At 62.6% G+C, this 19,395-nt stretch overlaps 1 protein-coding gene, 1 long non-coding RNA gene and 1 other non-coding gene across 4 annotated transcripts; 1 reads left to right on the plus strand and 2 right to left on the minus strand.

The window, feature by feature from the left end:
• Window positions 1–412: 412 nt before the first annotated feature.
• Window positions 413–1,826, minus strand: LOC118606823. 2 transcript variants are annotated; one of them, XR_004952653.1, is made up of 2 exons: window positions 1,684–1,826; window positions 413–1,336 (listed from the first exon to the last, which is right to left on the minus strand). It is a non-coding gene; the product is annotated as an uncharacterized LOC118606823 (long non-coding RNA). The 2 variants fall into 2 exon arrangements; XR_004952652.1 differs by having other exon boundaries at window positions 413–1,551; window positions 1,684–1,799.
• Window positions 1,827–2,069: 243 nt separating this feature from the next.
• Window positions 2,070–2,151, plus strand: TRNAL-UAG. The gene has a single exon. It is a non-coding gene; the product is annotated as a tRNA-Leu (tRNA).
• A 3,093-nt stretch (window positions 2,152–5,244) lies between these two features.
• Window positions 5,245–19,063, minus strand: SDR42E2 (short chain dehydrogenase/reductase family 42E, member 2). The gene is made up of 12 exons (XM_016155461.2): window positions 18,853–19,063; window positions 18,290–18,474; window positions 17,743–17,838; window positions 17,220–17,277; window positions 16,421–16,539; window positions 15,796–15,871; window positions 12,039–12,121; window positions 10,665–10,802; window positions 10,118–10,183; window positions 8,896–8,959; window positions 7,504–7,577; window positions 5,245–5,478 (listed from the first exon to the last, which is right to left on the minus strand). Exons 1-12 carry the CDS (start codon window positions 18,905–18,907, stop codon window positions 5,245–5,247), a joined length of 1,248 nt encoding a protein of 415 aa, XP_016010947.2. The 5' UTR covers window positions 18,908–19,063.
• Between the last annotated feature and the right edge of the window lie 332 nt (window positions 19,064–19,395).

Genomic DNA, 19,395 nt, shown 5'->3' on the forward strand with positions numbered 1-19,395 from the left:
CTTATCAGAGAGAGCCCGGGGAGGGTGGGGTGGCTGCTGCAAATGGTCGACTACTGAAGAAGGCCGAGTCACCCGGCCGGACCGACGACCTGGACAGGCCTCTGCTTCCTCCGCGGGGCCGCAGGGGCTGAGCTTCCAGATCCGATCGCAGTCCGGCCGCTTCCAGGTGAACGTTCTGCTCGCTGCCGCCGCCGTGGTGGGCGGCTCCAGCCAGAAACCCGCGCTTATCACCGCGTCCAAGTCCACACAGCAAGACGGAGTGCCCTTAACCAAGGATGCGGAACCACTGGTTCAGGGAAAAGCCTTGCTGCCAACGCGGTGCTAGGTCCTGGCGATACAGCACTGGGTGAACGGGACACCAGGGCCTGCCCTCCAGGGGCAGACCCTCTAGCAGGGCCCGCTGTCACGGTGGGAGAGGCTCGTGCGCGCTTGGGGCAGGGGGCATGGCGGTGTGCGTGGAACACCGCCACGTGATCCCTGCGTGATCCGCACCCGGCACCCGCCTAAGGACCCTTGCGGTGAGCACGCTGAGGTTCTGGGAGGGAGTGGAGCGCTGGGGTCCTGCGCGACACACACCACCACAGTGAATCTACTCCAGTGTGGCCGAGTGCTCGGAACAGTGCCTGATCCGTGATGGTAGGAGCTCAAGAAACATTTGCAGAATGAATGAATCTCATTCTCACGGCAAATTCTGTGAGGCGGGCACTGATATGATCACCCTACTACAAGGACGAGAGACTGAGGCCCAGAGAGAAGGGGCTCTCCTAAGGAACCGCAGCCGGTAAAGGTTCAGGCTGTGGGGTCCCCCAGGCGGTGGGTTTACCCATTGTATTGGTTTCTGTTGCTGCTCTAACAAATCACACAAATTTAGTGGCTTAAAAAAACAACAACAAAACAGCTCTCTTAACGGTGCTGGAGGTCAGAAGTCCTAAAATCAAGCTGCCAGGCACCTCGCGTTCCTTTTTGAGGTTCTGGCGAAGAACAGGATCCCCGACCTTTTCCAGCCTCTAGAGGCCGCGGGCATTCCCCGGCTCGTGGCTGCACGGCTGGACCCGTTTCCGTCCTCACGCGGTCTCTAATCCTGCCTCTCTTATAAAGCCCCTTACGATGACATTGGGACCACCGGGACAACTCCGGATACTCTCCCCACCTCGGGATGCCAACTTAATCACGTCTGCAAAGTCCCTATGGTCACGCAAAGTAACATATAGGTTCTGGGGATTTGGATGTGGGCATCTCGGGCGTAGGGGACAACATGCAGCCAACCACACCCACTCACCTGTCTTTACTACGCTGGCTTTTCATTTTCCTTAAACGTGCACAGAAGTGGGTCAGCCTGTGTGTATGTAGAATTAGAAAAAAGAAAAGTGGACTAAAGAGGAACGGAAACTCCCGAGGCGGGGGGCGGCGTGGGGGTAGGAGAAGAGCGCGTGGGGACCTCGAAGGGGACGCGAATCTGTAGTGTTCATCTGTTATCTGAGAGTGCTTGAAGCAGATGTGCAAACTGCTAACGCTGCTGGGAGGCTTAAGTGGAGGCCAGCTGTGTGTTTTCTGTGGGGGCGGAGGAGGAGGTGCACAGCCCGCAGATTGGGGACCTGGCCAGACCCCGCGGGAGGAGCGGCGGCGCCCCCAGGTGGCCGCAGGCAGCGTACCACGCCGGCGGAAATCCAGAGGCGCACATACCTGAGGACGGAACATTAATGTTTAACGTCGAAGGACTCTCCCCTGCTTTTTAACGCTGCGTCTTGACTGTAGTTACAGCTGTGGGTCGCGAAAGCACTGTGACTCCGAGAAGCCGGGTGCCGCCAGATGCTCAAAAGCCAGCGCCGGGCATGCGTACATTCACAGGGGCGGGGCCCGCGGAGTGTGCCAGCATCGGGCATGCGCACATCTGTAGGGGCGGGGCCCGCGCAGGGTGCGGGCATCAGGCATGCGCACATCTGTAGAGGCGGGGCCCGCGCAGGGTGCCGGCATCGGGCATGCGCACATAAACAGGGGCGGGCCCACGGAACGTGCCGCGCTGCGTCGTTACACTAATAGAGTCTCAATGGAAAAGGAAGCCGCTGGGCGGTAGCGTGGCCGAGTGGTCTAAGGCGCTGGATTTAGGCTCCAGTCATTTCGATGGCGTGGGTTCGAATCCCACCGCTGCCACACCCTTGATGGTTTCACTTTTCCATCTTTGAACTCTTCAATCTCTCGGTGTGGTTCTCTCCAATACTTCTCACTTCCACTTTCTGAAACTCTCCTTTTTTTAAAAAAATGGGATTGGAGGAGGCGGGGAAACCACAGCGCAGGCCCTCTCCCTCTCTGGCCTGGTACACAAACCAACCAATCCTGCTACCTAAAAAAATATATATATATATCCCTACGTCCAGGAGAAAGCATCTGAGATACTTTGAAAAGTTCCCGACAGTCTGCCTGCGTCTTTAATTTAATGCTTCGCGGTCTCAAGCCGCAGGGAGCAGGCCTCTTTACTTCCCAGGGGCAAAAGGTGGGTGGGGGTGATTTTACTGGTGACCTGAGTTAGGGGGGTCGCTTTCTGTCACGCTCCGTGTGCCTTGGAGAGCTCGCGCTGACTCCAGAAACGTGTTGGCAGAAACGGTGCGAGCCGTCCCTGTGGGGGGGCTGGGGTTTCGGCTCCACTGAGCCACCTCCCGCTCGGTCTCCGGTCTGGGTTTGGGGCCCCTCGCTTATTTTATTCATTCGACAACTATTCACAAACGGCCTTTCAAGGGCCGGAAACGAAGCAAGTGCCGAGGCGACGGAACCCATAAGGCAGCGGTGTGGCACGCAGACGGACACTCATGGTTGTTCCATTAACCTCGCCTCTGAGGGCTGCTCTGCGGTGCCACATGCTAACCTGGCCCGGGATCGGTGGAAGAGGTGACCTTTAGCTGGGACTCAGAGTTGACAGATTAGCCCCGCGAAGTGGGGAGAGGGGAGCTCCAGGAAGAAGGAGCAGCAGGTGCAAACTCTGGGGTGCAATCTAGAGCCCAGTGGCGAGTCAGGTGCCGCGTGGGGCGGTTCAGGGCAGCGGGACAAGGGAGCAGCAGTGCGGGAAAAGCAAGAGGGGGCACAGAGGGCCGCGAACGCCAGGGCGAGGCTTTAGACTCAGGTTGGACACAGACACAAAAGCCACAGACACTTAGGAGGCACTGGAGACGGGGGTCGTGGGAGTGGATGAGCCCACGCATGAAGAGTCACAGGGGGAGGCGAGGGGCCGAGACAGAGGCCTGAGGCCTACAGTCGGAAAGGGAGGACAACGAAAGAGAAGCCAGCGAGGGAGGCGGAGGCGCAGGCGCATGGGGCGTCATGCAGACCAAGAAGAGTATTTCAGGAAGGAAGGAGCAGTCGGTAGTGTCAGACTCTGCTGAGAGGCTTGGCTGAAAACTATCCGCTGGATGTATGACGAGGTCGTTGATGACCTTGACGAAACCCGTTTCGGAACGGGTTTAAAAGAAATGAGTTGTGAACCAGCGATCGCGAAATTTGATTCCGAGGGGGAGAAATGGGGAGTCAAGGCAGGAAATGTTTAAAATGAGAGACTGGGGGATGCTTTAGATGCCTGGCCTGGGTTTGCAACAGGGAACAGCTTCAGCGCCCACCATGGAAAGTTCATGAATGTATCCCGATGGTCTCTTCTGACTGGCTGTGTCACTTTGGGCTGCCCACGGTGACAGCTCTGTGTTCTGCATGGACGATGCTTCCGTTTGGTAAGCTAGGATCGCCTCCTACTTGTACCTTCAAAAACCTCGCGGAAGACTAGTTATCTGGGGGACCTTTAAACGATCGTGTGAATAGGGGACACCTGTTTTCACTGCCCCGAGAACAGATTTCACCGTGGACAGAGGAAGGTCAGCGGAGGCGAGTTCAGGCGCAAGCGCGCTGCTGAGAAAAAAAGGGAGCCCACGCACTTCCGGTGCCTAACGGAGCTGAGAGGGAGGGGGACCCCACAGCTCCGCCGCAGCCCTAGCATGGCCAAGGTGCAGAAGAGCAGCCCTTCTCTGCTCTCTGAAGTTAGCCACAACCCCAGTTTCCTCATCTGTAAAATGAGAATAAACCCTACCGTAGGGGTGGCCCTAATTAAATAAAAGTATACAGGCAAAAGCCCTTTCGGACTGTCGAGTGCTCAACAGACATAAGGGGAACGACTGAGCTTTAAAAAATGATACACACCCTTGCGATTCAGCCGAGCAGAGAGGAGCAGACACTTTTTAGTTGCTTCGCAAGCTTCATTGCTCAGCAGAGAGGGACACACAGGCGACGGGCGCCCCCCCCCCAGTGGTTGGGTCCGATGGCCACTTCCCCTCCCCCCATCACAGGTGTCTCCAGGTTTGTGATGGCTTTTGTCTTTACCAAGAGGATCCTTAGTTTCATCGGCCAGTTCCACGTGTGCATTTGATGATACACACACACGGACGCATGTATTTACACACTCATCTTGGTATCCGTAATCAATACCAAGACGAGAGGGAGGCGCTGCTTCTGTGGAAAGCAGGGCTGGAGTAAGAAATATCGTGAGTTTAAACATCGAAGATTACGGTGATCACCACTGCCCCGCATAAAAACAGAAGCAATACTCAATTACAAAATGTGACCAACTAAATTCTAATTCTCTCCTCTACTGTAACTATGCTGGTACTTTTCTGAGACGTTCAATTCTTTAAAAAGTTTTTTTTTTCCCTTTTTTGATGTCGCCGCTGGTACAGAAAGCTGTGTTCACTGTGCTGAGTCCCCCCCAGACTCGTAAACCGGAAACCCCCAAAGGCCAGGCTGGGTTGGGCAGAAGCGCGGGTCTCGGGTGTCGCTCCGACGCTGGCTGTCAACGCGCAGGGAGACCTGCCAGACTCTAGGGTAGGAGAGGATCGAACCTAGAGTGGGTCTAATCCAAGATCAAGGCCGGAGAAGCTCGGGCCGCGAGGAGGGCCCGGTGTCCCCCCCTACAGCGGCTGCAGCGGACGGCGAAAACCCTGCAGACGTCACCCCAGCCTGCACTAGCCACTGGAGACCGGCGGCCAGGCCCCAGGAGCTCACCGAGGAGGCGTGGCTGGAGAGGGGGTGGAGCCAGGGCGGGGGCGGGGCCCAGGTGTGTGCCTAAACCCAGGGGTCAAACAGGCTCAGGGGTAGGGGCTGGCCCGGGACACGGGGGCGAGCCGTGCGTGGCGCCCAAGTCCGGGGGCGCAGCGGGGGCGGGCGCGAGGACGCAGGGCGAGGCAGGGCCCGGGCCAGGCGCGAGGCGAGCGGTCAGAGGACGGACGGCCGCAGGCCTGACACGTGCAGGGCGAGGGCCAGCAGCCCGGCGAGCAGCAGCAGCGCGAGCAGCAGGCGCGTGCGCGCGGCGGGCCCGCGGGGCCGCGCGGCCGTGGACTGCACGTACCGCTCCACCGCGTCGGCGAAGCTGAACTTGCCGGGCGCGTAGCCGAGCTGCGCGCGGGCCTTGGCGATCCGGAAGGTGTGCGTCACCGCCACGCTGCGCACCTGCGGGGAGAGGCGGGGCAGCCGGGGGCAGGCGGAGCGGGGACGCGCAGGCCGCCTCGCACGCGGGGGCTGCGTCCTGCCCCTGCGTCAGGGGGGGCCTCCTTCCTGCCTTGCACCTCGTTTTCTTGCAGGGCGCTGGCTCCAGGATGCCTTTTCTGCATCTCGCCCACCCTACAGAACTTAGTCCCCCCCCTGCCCCCCAAAGCAAGGGCCCCGCCTCTGCACTCCTCTCCCTGGCCCAGCAGGTTGACCTTGGAGGCCCTTGATACGCTCTTGGGTGTCCGCGCTGTGGCCTGGGTGAGGATCTCTGGAAAACGCCTCAGGAAACGCTCTTGGCTTCTTGGCCCCCAGCCCCAGAGTAAGGCTGGCCAGGCGGGCCCCAGGGCTCACTCAGCTCAGCCCTCGGCCACTAACTGAGCTTCCCCAGGACAGGAATTCAATTGCGCAAAGCGATCACTCTCCAGGGTCGGAGTTGCTGCCTGGCGCCCTCTCGAGGGTAAACAACGCAGCTCACCGTTCAGAACTCGCTCCGTACCTGACCTGAGCTAAACCCTTTCCAGGCCTGATCTCATTTGACCCTCTCAGGTGGTACCATCCCATCTTCACTTTACCTATCTGAACATTGGAGCTCAGAGAGGTTAAGTGACTTGCTCAGGGCCACACAGCTCCTGCCCTTCCGGGCTGCGCTGGGGCCAGGGGGATGCCCTTGCGCCGGACTCATTTCGTCCTCCGCCGGACCGTGGAAGGGGTCCACTAGCTGCTCGATTCTTCCATGGCACAGAAACAGCCCCCGGGGGGTCAAGCGCCTGTCCTCGGGTGCTTGCGGGAGGACAGAGGCCAGTTCTGGGCCCTTTTGGGCCCAGCGAATAAGTGCAGGGTTTTGGTAGACTGAACTAGATAAGCAGAGCCCTGGAACGCAGTATTCTCAGATCTGGGGCTTAGATGTCGCCTCCTCTGGGGAGACCCCCTTACTTCCTCAGAACTGGCTCCGTTTGTTGCCCGTGCTATGTGCTCCGACGTGCCCCCTAACCTCCCCTAGAACAGCCCTTATCGGCGTGTGCTGAGCTGCCTGGTGACTGGGTCGTCTTCCCCTTGGGACTGTGAGCTCACCGGGTGAAGGACCACGTCTTGCGTCCCTGGCTCCGCACCGTGCCTGACACAATGCAGGCGCTCGGTACACGCCGCATGAATGAAAGGCCTTGAGGTCCGACTACAGGGCTGGTTGGTGTGTCATAGACTGACCAGCAGAGGGGGCCCGAGCCACACTGCACAGAACTCTCCAACTAGCTAAGGATGCTTTGCCCCAGAGCTGAGCAAGGAAACCCCCAACGGACAGCACCGAGCATGGTGGAGCCTGAAGTCGAACCCAGACGGTGTGAGCTTGGACATGTGGCTGACTGTTCTAGCGCTCGGTTTCCCACCAGAAAGTGAGAGCATGTACTTTTTTTGCCCTTCCTAACTTCCCAGGGCGTCAGAGAGAATCGAAGGAGGGTGTGGACTGGAGGGATTTGGCAAATAACACCAAACACCAGTAACGTTTACAATCTGCAGTAAAACATCCCCTCTTTTAAACTGTATATGCAAATAGGAAACTGTATCATTATTTAAGAAAAGTATTCTATACAGAATAGTTACTTAATACACACTTATTGTTGGGTAAGCGTGGATGGTGAACCTAGAACCACCAGGCTCTGTATGACGGCATTCCAAAAAGCCAATGTCACGGAACCTGCTATTTGGAGCCTCCGGTCCGGCTTATGCATGGAGCGGCAGTGATGGGGATGGGCTGGGAGCGGTCACATTTCGGACCAAGCAAGCACAGAGTAAGCAGCAGCCCAGAGGCCGGACACCCATCAGGGAGCTAGCCCTGGATCTGGGCCCACACGGAAGGTTCTGAGACCTCAGACAGGCACCTAGTGATGGTGACAGAGGGGTGACGGGAGGTGTCAGGAGGGAGTGGTGAGGGGCGGGAGGGCGGGCAAGGGGGCACCAGGGTGCAGGGCCCCCCAGCAGCGGCCCACTCACCTCGCTCCGGGTGAGCAGCGGGGGGAGGCTGCAGATGGGCCTCAGCGCCAGGTGCACGTTCTCCATCAGGATAGCTGCGTAGGGAGAGGGGCCAGTGAGCAGGGGGCCTGCCCTCCGTGAGCTCCGCGGAGCACTCGGGGTGCTCAGGCAGGGGCACTATTTGCTTTGCTAGGGGGGAGTCTTCCCTTGGCAGAGTTTTCCTGTCCTTGGGTTCCAGTAAATCGGCCATTTCTCAGAACGTGCTGGGGTGCCTCGTTTGGCTGCAAAATGTGTCACAAGTTAAGTTGTTTCTCATGGCAAAGGACAGACTGAGCAGATTTGGAGGTATCTGTATCGTAAGGTGCGCCTCACCCCTATTCCGATATGCCCGCTGGGGCAAGAGAGAGAAGCTGGTGCGGCAGTTCTCCACCTGGGCTGCACGCCGGACCCCTTAAAAAACGTTGATGCTCCCCCCATCCCCTTGCTTCCCACGGTGTCGTTGGTCTGGGGACTGGCCGAGGCGTTCTTACATTGTAAAAGCTTCCTGGTGATTCTAATGTGCAGCCAGGTGAAGAACTGCATTCTAGTTAGCTCGTGGGAGCCAGGACGCCATATCTCATCCTCTGAAGGTGCCAGACCCCGTGGCCGATCCTTTCCCAGCCATGGAGTGTCTGCCACCATGGCCGTTCTGTGCAGAGGCATCGGGCACACGAGCCACATGGACAAACCTTTGCAAACCCCTGCTTTAAACGCCAAGCATCCCAGGGCATTTGACATACAACGGACCCAGCCGCGGTTTTCTGAGAGCACAGCTATTTGTGACTTGAGGGCGACCAGCCCCCTGGGCCGACCACCACATGCCTGACGCCTGCTCAGCGTTCCAGCTGGGGGGGCCCCCACAGAGGGGTGCTGGGGGTGTGGGTAGAGACTGACCGTCAAAGCGAGGAGGAGAATCTAGGGTCAAAACAGAACCCCCACATGTCCAAAAGCAGCCGTAACTTCGGGGTGACCTGGGGGCTGCGGCAGCCCCGGGGCGCCGTCTCCTGCTGACCGGCCACATCCTCCTGCGCTGGCCACAGGGCTGTGGACTCTGCCTGTCCTACTTCTCGCTGTGGCATCACGTGCAGCTCATGTCCCTTTCGGAGCCCCGGTTGCTGCGTCTTTGTGATGGGCCCAGACACACCCACCTTGCAAGTGGGACAAGACCTACGGGGAGGCCTGGACTAGGGGGAGGGGAGGAGGCATTTGCTGTCCGGCCAGGCAGTCCTGAACGGGCGTGGAGCCCCTGGGCCCTGGGGGTGAGGGTCTCCCTAAATGTGCCCTCCGTGACCACGTGCCTCCATCTGGTCCTGGCCCTGGTTCACGTACGCCTGGCGCGTGGGGGGGCTCTACTATGTGTACCCTTTCCCTTACCTGTCAGGTAGACCCAGGAAGTAGGCACCTGGATCCAGGGCTGGCTGTACCCCAGCTTCTCGAACTGTAAAGAAACACGGCCTGAGACGAGAACAGGCCCTTTGGGGGCCGGAGTGAGAAGACCACGTTTCCTGTCCCCTGGGGCCCACAGAGATACCTCCCACCCCCTCCCGCGGGGACAGACCCCGCAGCCAGCCCCAAGCCTGTGCGAGGGGTGGGTTTTTAACCTGGGCTCATTCACCAAATTTAGTTTTTATTTACATCTGCCTATGCCCATAGACACTCCAAGGCACGTATGTAGAACCGGATTTTCCTAAAATTGCTATTAAAAAAAAAAAAAAAAACCACAGCATATGTGTGGAGGGGCCCGGAGAGGCTTGATGCCCTGGGCTGGCGCGGGATGTGCCGAGGCCTCCATGTGTGTGCAAGCGACAGCGACGAGGGCCGCCCGGGGCGAGCAGAGACGGGCCCCTCTTTCCGTCCGCAGCTGCTTTGGAAAGCGGTCCGGCAGGCCCTGCAAAGGCTGGACGTGGAGGGGCCACGTGGCCCGGCATGCGCACGCCCGAGAGGGACGAGCGCGTGTGTGCACACGGGAACACACGTGTCAGCGCCCGCGGCGGCATCGTTCACGACCCGCATTTCTACTGACTGCTGAACGGACAGAGAAAACATGCCGCGTCCGCAGGAGGGAACGTTTTTTGGCAGCAGAAAGGAACGGGGACGTGCCGTGAGGAGGCTGGACCTTGAAGACGTGGCGTCCCACGAAAGAAGCCTGACGTAGAACGTCACGTTTCACTTATATGAAATGTCCAGGACGGGCGTCCTCACAGGAACAAAGGGGACTGGGGGCTGCCTAGGGCTGGCCGGGGAGCGGGCGGTAAACAGAAGTGATTGCCGAAGGGCACAGTTTTGGGGGGGCCCCTCTTCCAGAGTGTCACCACATAATGTGGTGGATCACAAGCAAAATGCCACAGGGCCAGCAGTCAGCATCCACCGGGAAGCAGGCTGGGAGGGACTGCGGCACACGGGGGGAGCACATGGCCCCCCAAAGGGGCAGCCGCCACCCAGCTCCGGTTCGTTCCAGCGAGCCCCGGTGGATGCTGTCTGCACAGCTGGTTCTGAATGTGAAGTCTGATTTTTTTGGAAGCGGGGAAGGATGACAGGCAGAGAAGAGGCGGGGATCCCCGAAATCTCACTGGGGGAGGGGCGTCTGGGTACCTACCAGCGGGGCCATCCACTCAAAGATGTTGACACTCTCCCCGTCATTGATGTAGTACGCCTGCCCACTCTGAGGGGGACGGGAGGGGAGAGGGGCAGTCAGGCACCCGCCCACCACCTGCCCACCCCCCCCCCCCAGCTGTTCTGAGCAGCTACCGTGGGAGGAGTCATGGCCAGCCACCAGCCCGGGGGACAGACCTGGGCAATGCCCTTTGAATTCGGGGCTGACGAGGCTGTGACCCCGATGGAGCCACTCAGCCTCTCTGCACCTCGGTCCCTCACCCGAGAAGTGGGAGCATAGGCAAGGGGTGGCCCCCTCGGCTGCCGTGACGATGGAATGTGGCGGTGTCTATAAGATGCTGACATTCGGGATCAATGCCACCTACGTCCTGGGCTCACTGCCAGGAGCTCACGATGCTCTGGAAAGCACCCCCCCAGGTGTCCCTGGGCCCCCAGTCCTGCCTGCCTGCCATCCTGAGCTGGGGAGAAACGCCTGTGAGCCAGGCGTGTGCTAGGGATGGGGACCTGCGTGCAGCCCGCGGGGCACTCACCGCCACGTAGCCCCTGGCGGCTGTGAGGGCCTCGGCCGCCAGCACGTGCGCCTGCACCAGATTGCGCACGTGGACCCAGTTCATTCGCGTCCCGCGGTCCCCGAATCTGAACAGGAACAGCCTCTTCTTGATGTGGCTCTGGGGAGGGGGAGGGGCCGTGAGCGCAGCGGCTTCGGACTCCGGGTCTACACCCCCTGGCTGGCTGACGGCTGCAGGCAGGTCGGTCCCGCCCACCCTCCTCTCTCGCACCTGCGCCAGCTCACCTGCAGGTCCGGTCACCTGCAGCCCCGCAGAGCCACCTCCTGGGTCCCCTGCTGCCGCCCTCGCCCGGGGCTGTTCTCCACCCGGCCAGGGGACCCTTTGGAACCCTAAGCCCCTGCCCAGAACCTTCGGGGAGGGGGGGTGGCCATCCATCCCACCAGCCTAGGAGCCTCGGTCCCGACCACGGCCCCGGGGCCCTCGCGGCGTGGACACGGCCTCCCTCCTCCTACCAACCCCTCGGCTGCCCCGCTGCGGCCCCGCGGCCTCCCCTGGACCTCGGCCCTCGGACGAGCTGACCCCTCCACCTGGAGGGCTCCCCCTGCGACCCCTGCGACCCCCGCGACCCCTGCGCGATGCCCTCGGCCACCCCTTCAGGCCGGCGCGCAAACGCCCCTGCTCCCCGGGGCTCCGCTGGCCGCGGCCCCTCGGGGCCCCTCACGCCGCCGCAGGAGACCCGGCCCCTCCGACCGCTCCTCATCGAGGGTCACGTTCACTACCCCCCTCCCCGTGCGAGAATCCAAGCCCCCCAAGGGCGGGAGCTGTCGTCCGTGCTGTCACCGATCTGTCCCCAAACCGAGGACGGCGACCCATCTCCCCAGCACGTCTGCGCCCACACTGTCTCCTCTGTTCGGATCACCTTCCCTCGACCGCCCCACTTCCTGGCTAGTTCCTTCTTCTCCTTCCAAACAGCACGGGCGTCGCTTCCTCCGGGAAGCCCTCTGGGACCTCCCCTGCCGGGCCCTGTCGTCTCTCCCGCTGCCAGCCCTCACCACCCCGAGTCTGCGGCCGCGGCCTCTGTCCCCCAGCCAGGCAGGCATCTTTCCGGTGCCTGGCTTTCTCTGGAGAAGGCTTTCTGCATGGATGCGCCACCCACACCTCGGGGAGCCCATGTCCGGGCGGGGGCAAGAGGCGCCCCTCTGCCTCCGGGGGGCCATGCTCCACGTCTCCCCACCACGGCCGGGGCCCGGGGACGCACGGTGGGCCTGATGGGGACTGGCGCCTCCTGGAGCTGAGGGCCGCGGCTGGGAACACGGCCCCCCGGAGTGAGGCGGGCACTCGGGGCCCCACCCCTGACGCCCCTGTTCCTGCGCCTGCGCGGGGGCGGGGACGTACCGCCACGCGGGGCAGGTGCCTCTGCTCCTCCGGGCCGTAGATCCCCGGGGGCCGGAGCACGCAGGTCCGCAGAGTGCCTCCTCCTAGGACACAGGGAGGCCGGTCAGGGGACGGGCCGACCAGCAAGGAGAGGAGCAGAATGGCTGGCCGCATCTCCTGGTCCTCACCTGGACAGGTCGGCGAATGAGAAAGGCCCTTGAGGTGTTCTCAGTCAGTCAGTCAACAAACACTATTCAGAGGTTCGGGCCCTCCCTCCCCGCTGCCCTGGGCCTTGGGGTGGATGCTGTGGGGAACCCAAGGATGACCAGGAAATGCTTCCTGCCCTCCAGAGGCTCACGGGCCAGTGACAGAGGTGCGACCTGGGCACAGGTATGTGCACAGCCCTTGACAGACGTGACCTTCGACTCTGCCGAGAGCCCTCCGGTGGCCCCCACAGACACACAGGCCCCGGCTCCCTCACGCCAACAGCTCAGGGCCACCCCCTTCCCGATCATCAGCCAGGTGAGGACTGACCAGGTGTCCGGTGCTCACAGCTGTCCCCGCTCACGGCGACTGGGAGGCGGGAGCTGTTCCTGTTCCTGCTCTAAGGGTCAAGGGACCCAGGCTCAGAGCAGGGACATGACTTGCCTAAGGGCGCACACACAGCTCAGGGCAGTGTTGCCGAGACGGGGGACCGAGGCCCAGGCTCTGTCCACTAACACCCTGCCCCTCAGCGACGCTAACAAGGTGACCCTGTCGTCCAGCTCCTCGGCCTTGGTCTCCTCCCGTGGATGACAGGTCCTTTGTTCGTGGTGGGAGCGGCTACACTTCCAGACGGTGAAGAAAGGGCCCGCCGGCGGAGCAAAGGCCCGGGGATCTGTGCCCCTAACTGCCACTGCCCCGTGCCGGCAGGGTCCCCCAGACCGAGGCAGGGCTTGGTCCAAGGCTTCCCAGTCCTCTGCCGGGGGGCCCCACCGGCAGGTGGCGAGTGTGGTGTCTCCCTTGGGGAGGTGTCAGGGTACAGCCAGAAGGGCTGCCTCAAACACATTCCTTTCAAGTCTTAAGAAAACCTACAACATTTTTGGTTTACTCCCATAATCCATTTGTGTTTAAGATTAAAAAAAATTTTAATTACTTATTTGTAAATTATGTGACTGCCAACCCCAACTCCTTAACAGGGGTGGAGCCTCCTGGAAGCTGTTCTACGTGGGGAACCCCCAGCAGCTGTACCCCCAGTTTGGGAAGCCCAGAGTAGACCACACTCCAGGACCAGAAGCCCACCTTTCTTTGGGGACCCCCTCCCCCTCCTCCCATGAGGCCTGTCCGTCTAGAAGTGCCGTTCTCTCCTGAGGTGGTGGCCAAGGGCCCTGAGCTGGGCTAATGACATGTTCTCACCCGGGAATGTGACTCCAGCAATGCGACACAAGGCCCTAAAGCCCTAGGAGTGGGTCCACCCCAGACACTGACCACCAGCTCCGGCCTCCTGGGGCCCCCGAGCCGCCCGAACCCTGTCCTTTCTTAAGTCCTGGTGGTCGTTTTTCGGGACACCCATTTTTATCCCTCTAGTCTAAGTCCCGTTTCCCCATAAACGAGCCCGGGCTGCCATCTCCAGCTCATGGCCACACCCCGACTGCTCCCGTCTCCAACACCCTCACTTGACCATGAGGGGATTGACTGGTGGCCCCAAAAAGACATGTCCCCATCCTAGCGCCTGCGGAAAATGACCCGATTTAAAAAGCGGGTCTTCGCACATGTAGTTAAGGACCTCAGAACGAGGCCATCCGGGAGCGTCTGGGCGGGCCGTAAATCCCCCCTCGTCCAGGGGCCTTACGAGAGACTCACAGAGAAGAGACAGGTGACGGGAAGTGGGGGCGGGAAGGCCAGGTGCAGACGGAGGCCAGGTGCAGACGGAGGCCAGGTGCAGATGGAGGCCAGGTGCAGCGACGCAGCCACCCACGGACCCCGGAGGACACACAGGGGCGCATTCTGCCCTAGAGCCCTCGGGGGGAGTGCGGCTCAGCCCACACCGGGTTTCACACACCTGGCTGCGAACCGCCGTGGCAACTGGGAGAGAAGGAACTTCAGTCGCTTGGAGCCACCAGGTTTGTGGGAATTTGTCCAGGTAGCCCCAGGACACTAATACACCCAGAGACGGGAGGACGAAGCGTGTTCCCACTGAGCTGGGGTCTGCACGTCTCAGGACGCGGCCTCGGGGACCCGGGCCCTCCACCCTGGGTGACAGCTTGGGGAGCAGGGACGGGAAATCACCAGGGTGACCGTGGCCGGACTCCTGGAAGGCAGGTTGTCAGGTGAGCTTTCCTCTAAACAGCCTGCAGCTAATCTTAAGGCCCGGGTCACCTGGGCACGGTGTGGGGGGCGCTCGGGTCACAGCCATGCTGGCCGGCAGGACACTGGGCAGCCGCGTCGTGGAGGGCTGGCTCAGAGCATCGTGACTCCCCTAACCATGGAAAGCTGGGTGGCACACGCTGCCCAGTATAAATAATTCTCAGCTAGAGGATCGGGTGTCTGGCATGAAGGCCGCTGGCCCGGCGGGGGGAGGCCCGGGTAGAGGAGAGAATTCAACGGGGTGCAGGGCAGGCCTCTGGGGAGACACAGCCGGAACCCGCCCGGGGTTCGGGGTACGGGCCTGACAGGGGTGAAGTGGGGAGGGCCGTGGGGGACAGAGCTCGCGCTCAGAGACCCACAGCGCAGCATGATGGTTAGGGCCCCAGGCTCCGGCGTTGGACCCTCGGGGCCGGCGCAGGGGATTCAAATCCCATCCCACCTCTGCAGCTAACAGCCGTGTGACCTCGACCCAAGTCGGTCACCGGCTCGGCCTCAGTTTCTTCCCTATGGATGTGGGCGGGGTGGGGGGGGTTATCATCTCAAGCATCCCTCAAGCTCTCGATCCACGCGGCTCCGAGTTTAGCTAGCGAGGGGAACTTTTCCGATTCTTCTTCGTTTCTGAGTTGCGGAGGGCAAAGCCCGGTAACTGGGATAGCAAAGCGTTAGGCCGGACTTGTTTGAGTTTGGAAAGCAGGAGAGGCCGAAGGTTTCGCGTTCACACAGATACTGCGAAGAGGCAAGTAAGACTTTTGCCTGTAAAATTAGCGCGTGCACCGGGGCCTGGCGTGGTAAGGTAAGCACCTGATAAACGCGGATGTTTTTGTAAACGGTGCCCATGGTGATTGTATCCTCTCGCGGGCTCTCTAGGCAGAGTCCACTCTCCCCGCTGGACACTGGGGCAGGGAGGGGGACGTGCCTCGCCGAGACGGCACAGCTGGGGGCTGGGCAGCCCGGGTTCCGGCCCGGTACCGCCTGGCGCCGGCGCTCAGCCGCCTGCCCGCCACGCGCCTTCCCGTCTCTGTGACCGGCAGTGGCGCTGCAGAGGGCACGAGGCCCTTGCTTCTGGGGGTCACTGCGGGCTCGGCCCATCCAGGGTGCTGTGCGCCTCCTTCCACATTCGTAACCACTCACTCTTCACCTAGGGAGGGCCCTGACACGGCTCTGCTCCTACGTGGAGGACAAAGCGTCCACCCCGAGCTGGCCTCGCCCCCGCCAGGCCCTGAGCAGCGGGTTCCGCACCCCTGGTGCGGCGCGGACACCTGGCGGGTGCTCGGAACCTGCTGAGCGGTGACCGGCCGAGGCCCTGGCGAGCCGTCCCTGGGCTGGAAGGCGGGCCTCGGGGCCGTGTCAGCTGACAGCTGGGCCCACGCATCCTCGGGGGCCGGCTGCAGGGCGCACACTTCCGCTGTGAGCAGGGCCCCACGACACCCACCTGGGAGAGGCGTCCCGTTGGCCATGAGGGTCAGCTGGTCGGCGATGGCTTTGGTCCGGGAGTAGTGGTCCATGTGCTGACGGGGAGGAGGGCCAGCGGCGAGGGTCAGCGACCCCGGGGCCGCGGCCTCGCTCCAGACCACCCGGGGGCTGGGTTCCGGGGACTGCCGCTGTCCCCCGCTCTCCCCCGGTGCAACGCGACCGGGGCGCCCCGCCTCTGGGCGGCTCCTGCCGGTCCCAGGCGCCTGCGGCTGGCCGTGCGGGGAGACGTTTCACGCGCGGCCCCTTCGGGGTCCACGGGGCGTTTTCGCACACCCCACCCCGCTTCCTGATCTCCACACCCTGCAGGGCCGTGTCGTTAGGCCCGGAAGAAGAGGGAGGCTCGGAGTACAGTGCCTCGCTCAGGGTCACACAGGTAGAGCGGCCCGGCTGGCTGGAGGCCAGGTCTGTCTGATTTCACAGTCCCTGCTGGCATGACCAGCGTGTGCCACCCAGTGTCGGGGACCCCTCCCTCCTGGGACGAACCCTGAGCTGTGCGTGGACCCCGGCCCCACCCGTTCCCTCCCCTCGGGCTGTGGGCTCCAGACCCACCCCCCGCCCTGCCGCCCCTCCTGGGAGCCAGGCACCTTCTCCAGCGGGACATAGGGCACGGAGTCCTCGTCGCCCTGCTCTATGGGCCTCCCGCCGAAAACGACGTTGACGGTGCTGGTGTAGACAAGCCTCGGGACCCGCTGGCGGACACACACTGCACGGACAGGTGTGCAGAGTCTCACGCACACGCACGCATGCACGCACGCACACACGCACACACGCACACACGTGCCCACAGGGACCTCCTCGGCCACATCCACCAATCTCCGCCCAGACGCCGACACACGTCCTGGTGCCTGGGGCCTCCCCAGGAGGCACGGCTGCTCAGGAGGAAAGGGCGCCCAGCTCTAACTCGGGGTGCGGGTCAAGTCCCTGCCCCGTGGGTCCCCGGACGCCGGGCCGGCTCACTCCTCGGTCTCAGGGTGGCTGTGGCCCCTGAGCTACCTTGCCGGGGATGTGTCAGAAGGAAGTCCCACTCAGGGGAAACACAGGAAAAACACACTCTTGAATCAGAGAGAAAAACGAGGTGCAGGGCCTGCCCGGGGAGCCCAGGTGGGGCCACGATGTGGGTGCTTCGGTGACTTTCCTTAACGCCCTGAGCGCGCCCTCTGCTCCCCACGCCCGGACCCACGGGGGCCACGCTGCCCCGCCCCACGCGGGCGGGCAACGGGGCAGGTCTGCAGGTAGAAGGCCTGAGCTGCCCACGGGCCCTCCCTGCGGTGGGCAGGGCCAGCAGAAGAGGGTCCCGCCTCTGTCCCCCTCCCTGTCCCCCGGGGGGGCATGACGGAGAAGAGGAGCCAGAAACACACGGCCGGCCCCGCCCCGCGCGCCTACCCTCGATCACCCGTTTGGTGCCGCCAACGTTCGTAGACTCGATCTGCTCTTTTTGTAGCTGAAAGAGAAGGCGGAGGTGAGGCAGTCACTGAGGCTGTGTGTGTGTGTGGGGGGCTCCCGAGGGGCCCTCGGGCAGCGTGGGGACCTCGGGCTCCGGCCGGCTCTGCCGCCTCCCCGCTGGGCGCCCGGGGGAGGCTCCCTCTTGGCCTCGCCCTCAGCCCCCTCGTCTGGAGAGTGAGGGCAAACCTTCCGGGCGCTCTGCAGGATGAAACAAGCCCCCTGGGGGGACCCGGCACAGAAACGGGGCTCGGGATGTGCCGGGTCATGTCCCCACTCTGCGAGGCTCAGTGGCCTTGTCCGCGCCCCAGCCAGGGCGCCGCGTGTGACAAACGGAAACCGCATTTTTTTTTTTCTCACTGCAGTGACTTCTGTTTAATAGGTGATACGGCCACAAGGCTAAAGGTCATTCGGACAGGGAGAGGGTAGACGGTGAAGGGGGAGTCCCCCACCCGCCCCCGCCCACCTTCTCAGCACCCGACATCCCGTGGGAGGCCATGTGGAAGACGCAGTCCACCCCTTCGAAGGCGCGGACCAGGGCGTCTTCATCCCGGACGTCGGCCTGCAACAGAGAAGAAGGGGAGGGGGGCGGGGGGCCCGTGGCCTCGTCAGCTCCCAGGGCTGCCCGACCTCGCCCAGGCCCAGCATCGGCGGGGCCAGGGAGGCCGGGGACAGGGTTCGTGGGATTCCACAGGGTGACTGTCACCTCCTTATCAGCCCCGTTTGTTGAGCTAAGCCACAGACGGGAGCATGCTCGGCATTTCGCACGCACGATCTCATCGAGGCCCCGGGAGACCCCAGTGGGGCAGATCCTCGCATGTCCCCTTTCTGCGGATGAGGACGTGAGGAGCCTTCGGCCACGGCGGTCCAGCTGAGCAGTCCCTGGACTGCAGCTGTGGCTCAGACAGCCCGTGCTGTTCAACGCCACGCCACCGATGTCACCTCAGATCCCGGCCCCCAGCCTCCACCGCCCGCCTGCCCCCAGCCGCCCCCCAAGACCCCCATCACTGCACCTGGATGAACTCGGTGCCTGGGCACAGCTCCCACTGCGGTTTGCGGAGGTCAAGCAGGACGACAGAAGTGCCACTCTTGGCCAGGCTGGAACCCAGGCTGAAGCCCAGGTAGCCTCCTCCGCCAGTCACCACAACCTTCTGCCGCGGGGCCTGCACGGAGGTGGCTTCGGACTTCTGCGGCGGTGCTGGTGGTGGGGCTGTCATCGGCTCACTGGGTCTGGGTCCAGTCCCAGAGGCCTGCCTGAGCTCAGGCCCTGCCCCTGGCCCAGGTGAAGGTGCAGCTCCTGGCCCCGGTACTGATCCAACTCTCGGCTGCAGACTCGGCCCAGATCCTGAAGTAGTGCCAGGTCCAGACACAGCCCCAGGCCCCGGTCCAGCTTCTAGAACCAGACCAGATCCCGGCCCAGGCCCCGGAACAGCACCAGGCCTTAACCCAGGTCCAGACGTAGCAGCAGGCCCCGGCCCAGGTCCCGAAGCAGCCCCGGCTCCTGGTCCCGGTCTGGACTCGGACCCCGGGCCTGACGCCGCTCCCCAGGCCTGGCACACAGGGCAGCTCCTCCCGCCCTGGCCGGCGTCTTTGCAGGCCTCCGGGGAGGGGCCAGCTGGGCTGGGCTGCATCCTCTACTGAGCCAGGTGGACCCGGGATCTGTCCATCTGCAGAGAAAAGCAGAAGAATGGACGCTTCTAGAGTTGTCTCAAGTCGCGTGAGCTACCAGAGCCCTGGGTGCTGAGAGGGACTCCTAGCGGGAATCGAAGACCCTCTGGGTTCCTGGTGAGCCTGTCCCTTCGGAGTCTCAAGAACCGACCAAGGCCTGATGTCGTCGTGCATGGATGAGGTTCACGCCAAGCATTCGTGACTCCTCTGCCAGTCCCTTGACACCCCAACTCCCCGTGGTACCAGAGGAAGACAGCGGATCACGCCCAGCAGAGGCTCGCCGGCTGGGGTGACCGGAGGGCTTCCCGGAGGAGGAGGGAGGAATCCACGTGGGATCCACGAGGGCTCTGTGCCCTGGGCACGGGCACACGCCTCCGCACGCTGCACCCCGGGCCTGACAACCGGCGTCTGCTCCCCCTGGGTCTCCCCACAGTGCAGCGGGCTGGCCAAG

This window comes from Rousettus aegyptiacus, unplaced genomic scaffold (genome assembly GCF_014176215.1).
Source record: "Rousettus aegyptiacus isolate mRouAeg1 unplaced genomic scaffold, mRouAeg1.p scaffold_m13_p_8, whole genome shotgun sequence".
In the NCBI taxonomy this organism is placed as follows: domain Eukaryota; kingdom Metazoa; phylum Chordata; class Mammalia; order Chiroptera; family Pteropodidae; genus Rousettus; species Rousettus aegyptiacus.

Excerpts from the sequence above, each read along its gene's own strand:
- SDR42E2 (XM_016155461.2), bottom strand. The coding sequence starts at position 18,907 with ATGCAGCCCAGCCCAGCTGGCCCCTCCCCGGAGGCCTGCAAAGACGCC. Across the intron at positions 10,184-10,664 it reads CCGCCAGGGGCTACGTGGCG|AGTGGGCAGGCGTACTACAT; the intron begins GTGAGTGCCCCG and ends CGTCCCCCTCAG. Across the intron at positions 5,479-7,503 it reads CGCTGCTCACCCGGAGCGAG|GTGCGCAGCGTGGCGGTGAC; the intron begins GTGAGTGGGCCG and ends CTCTCCCCGCAG.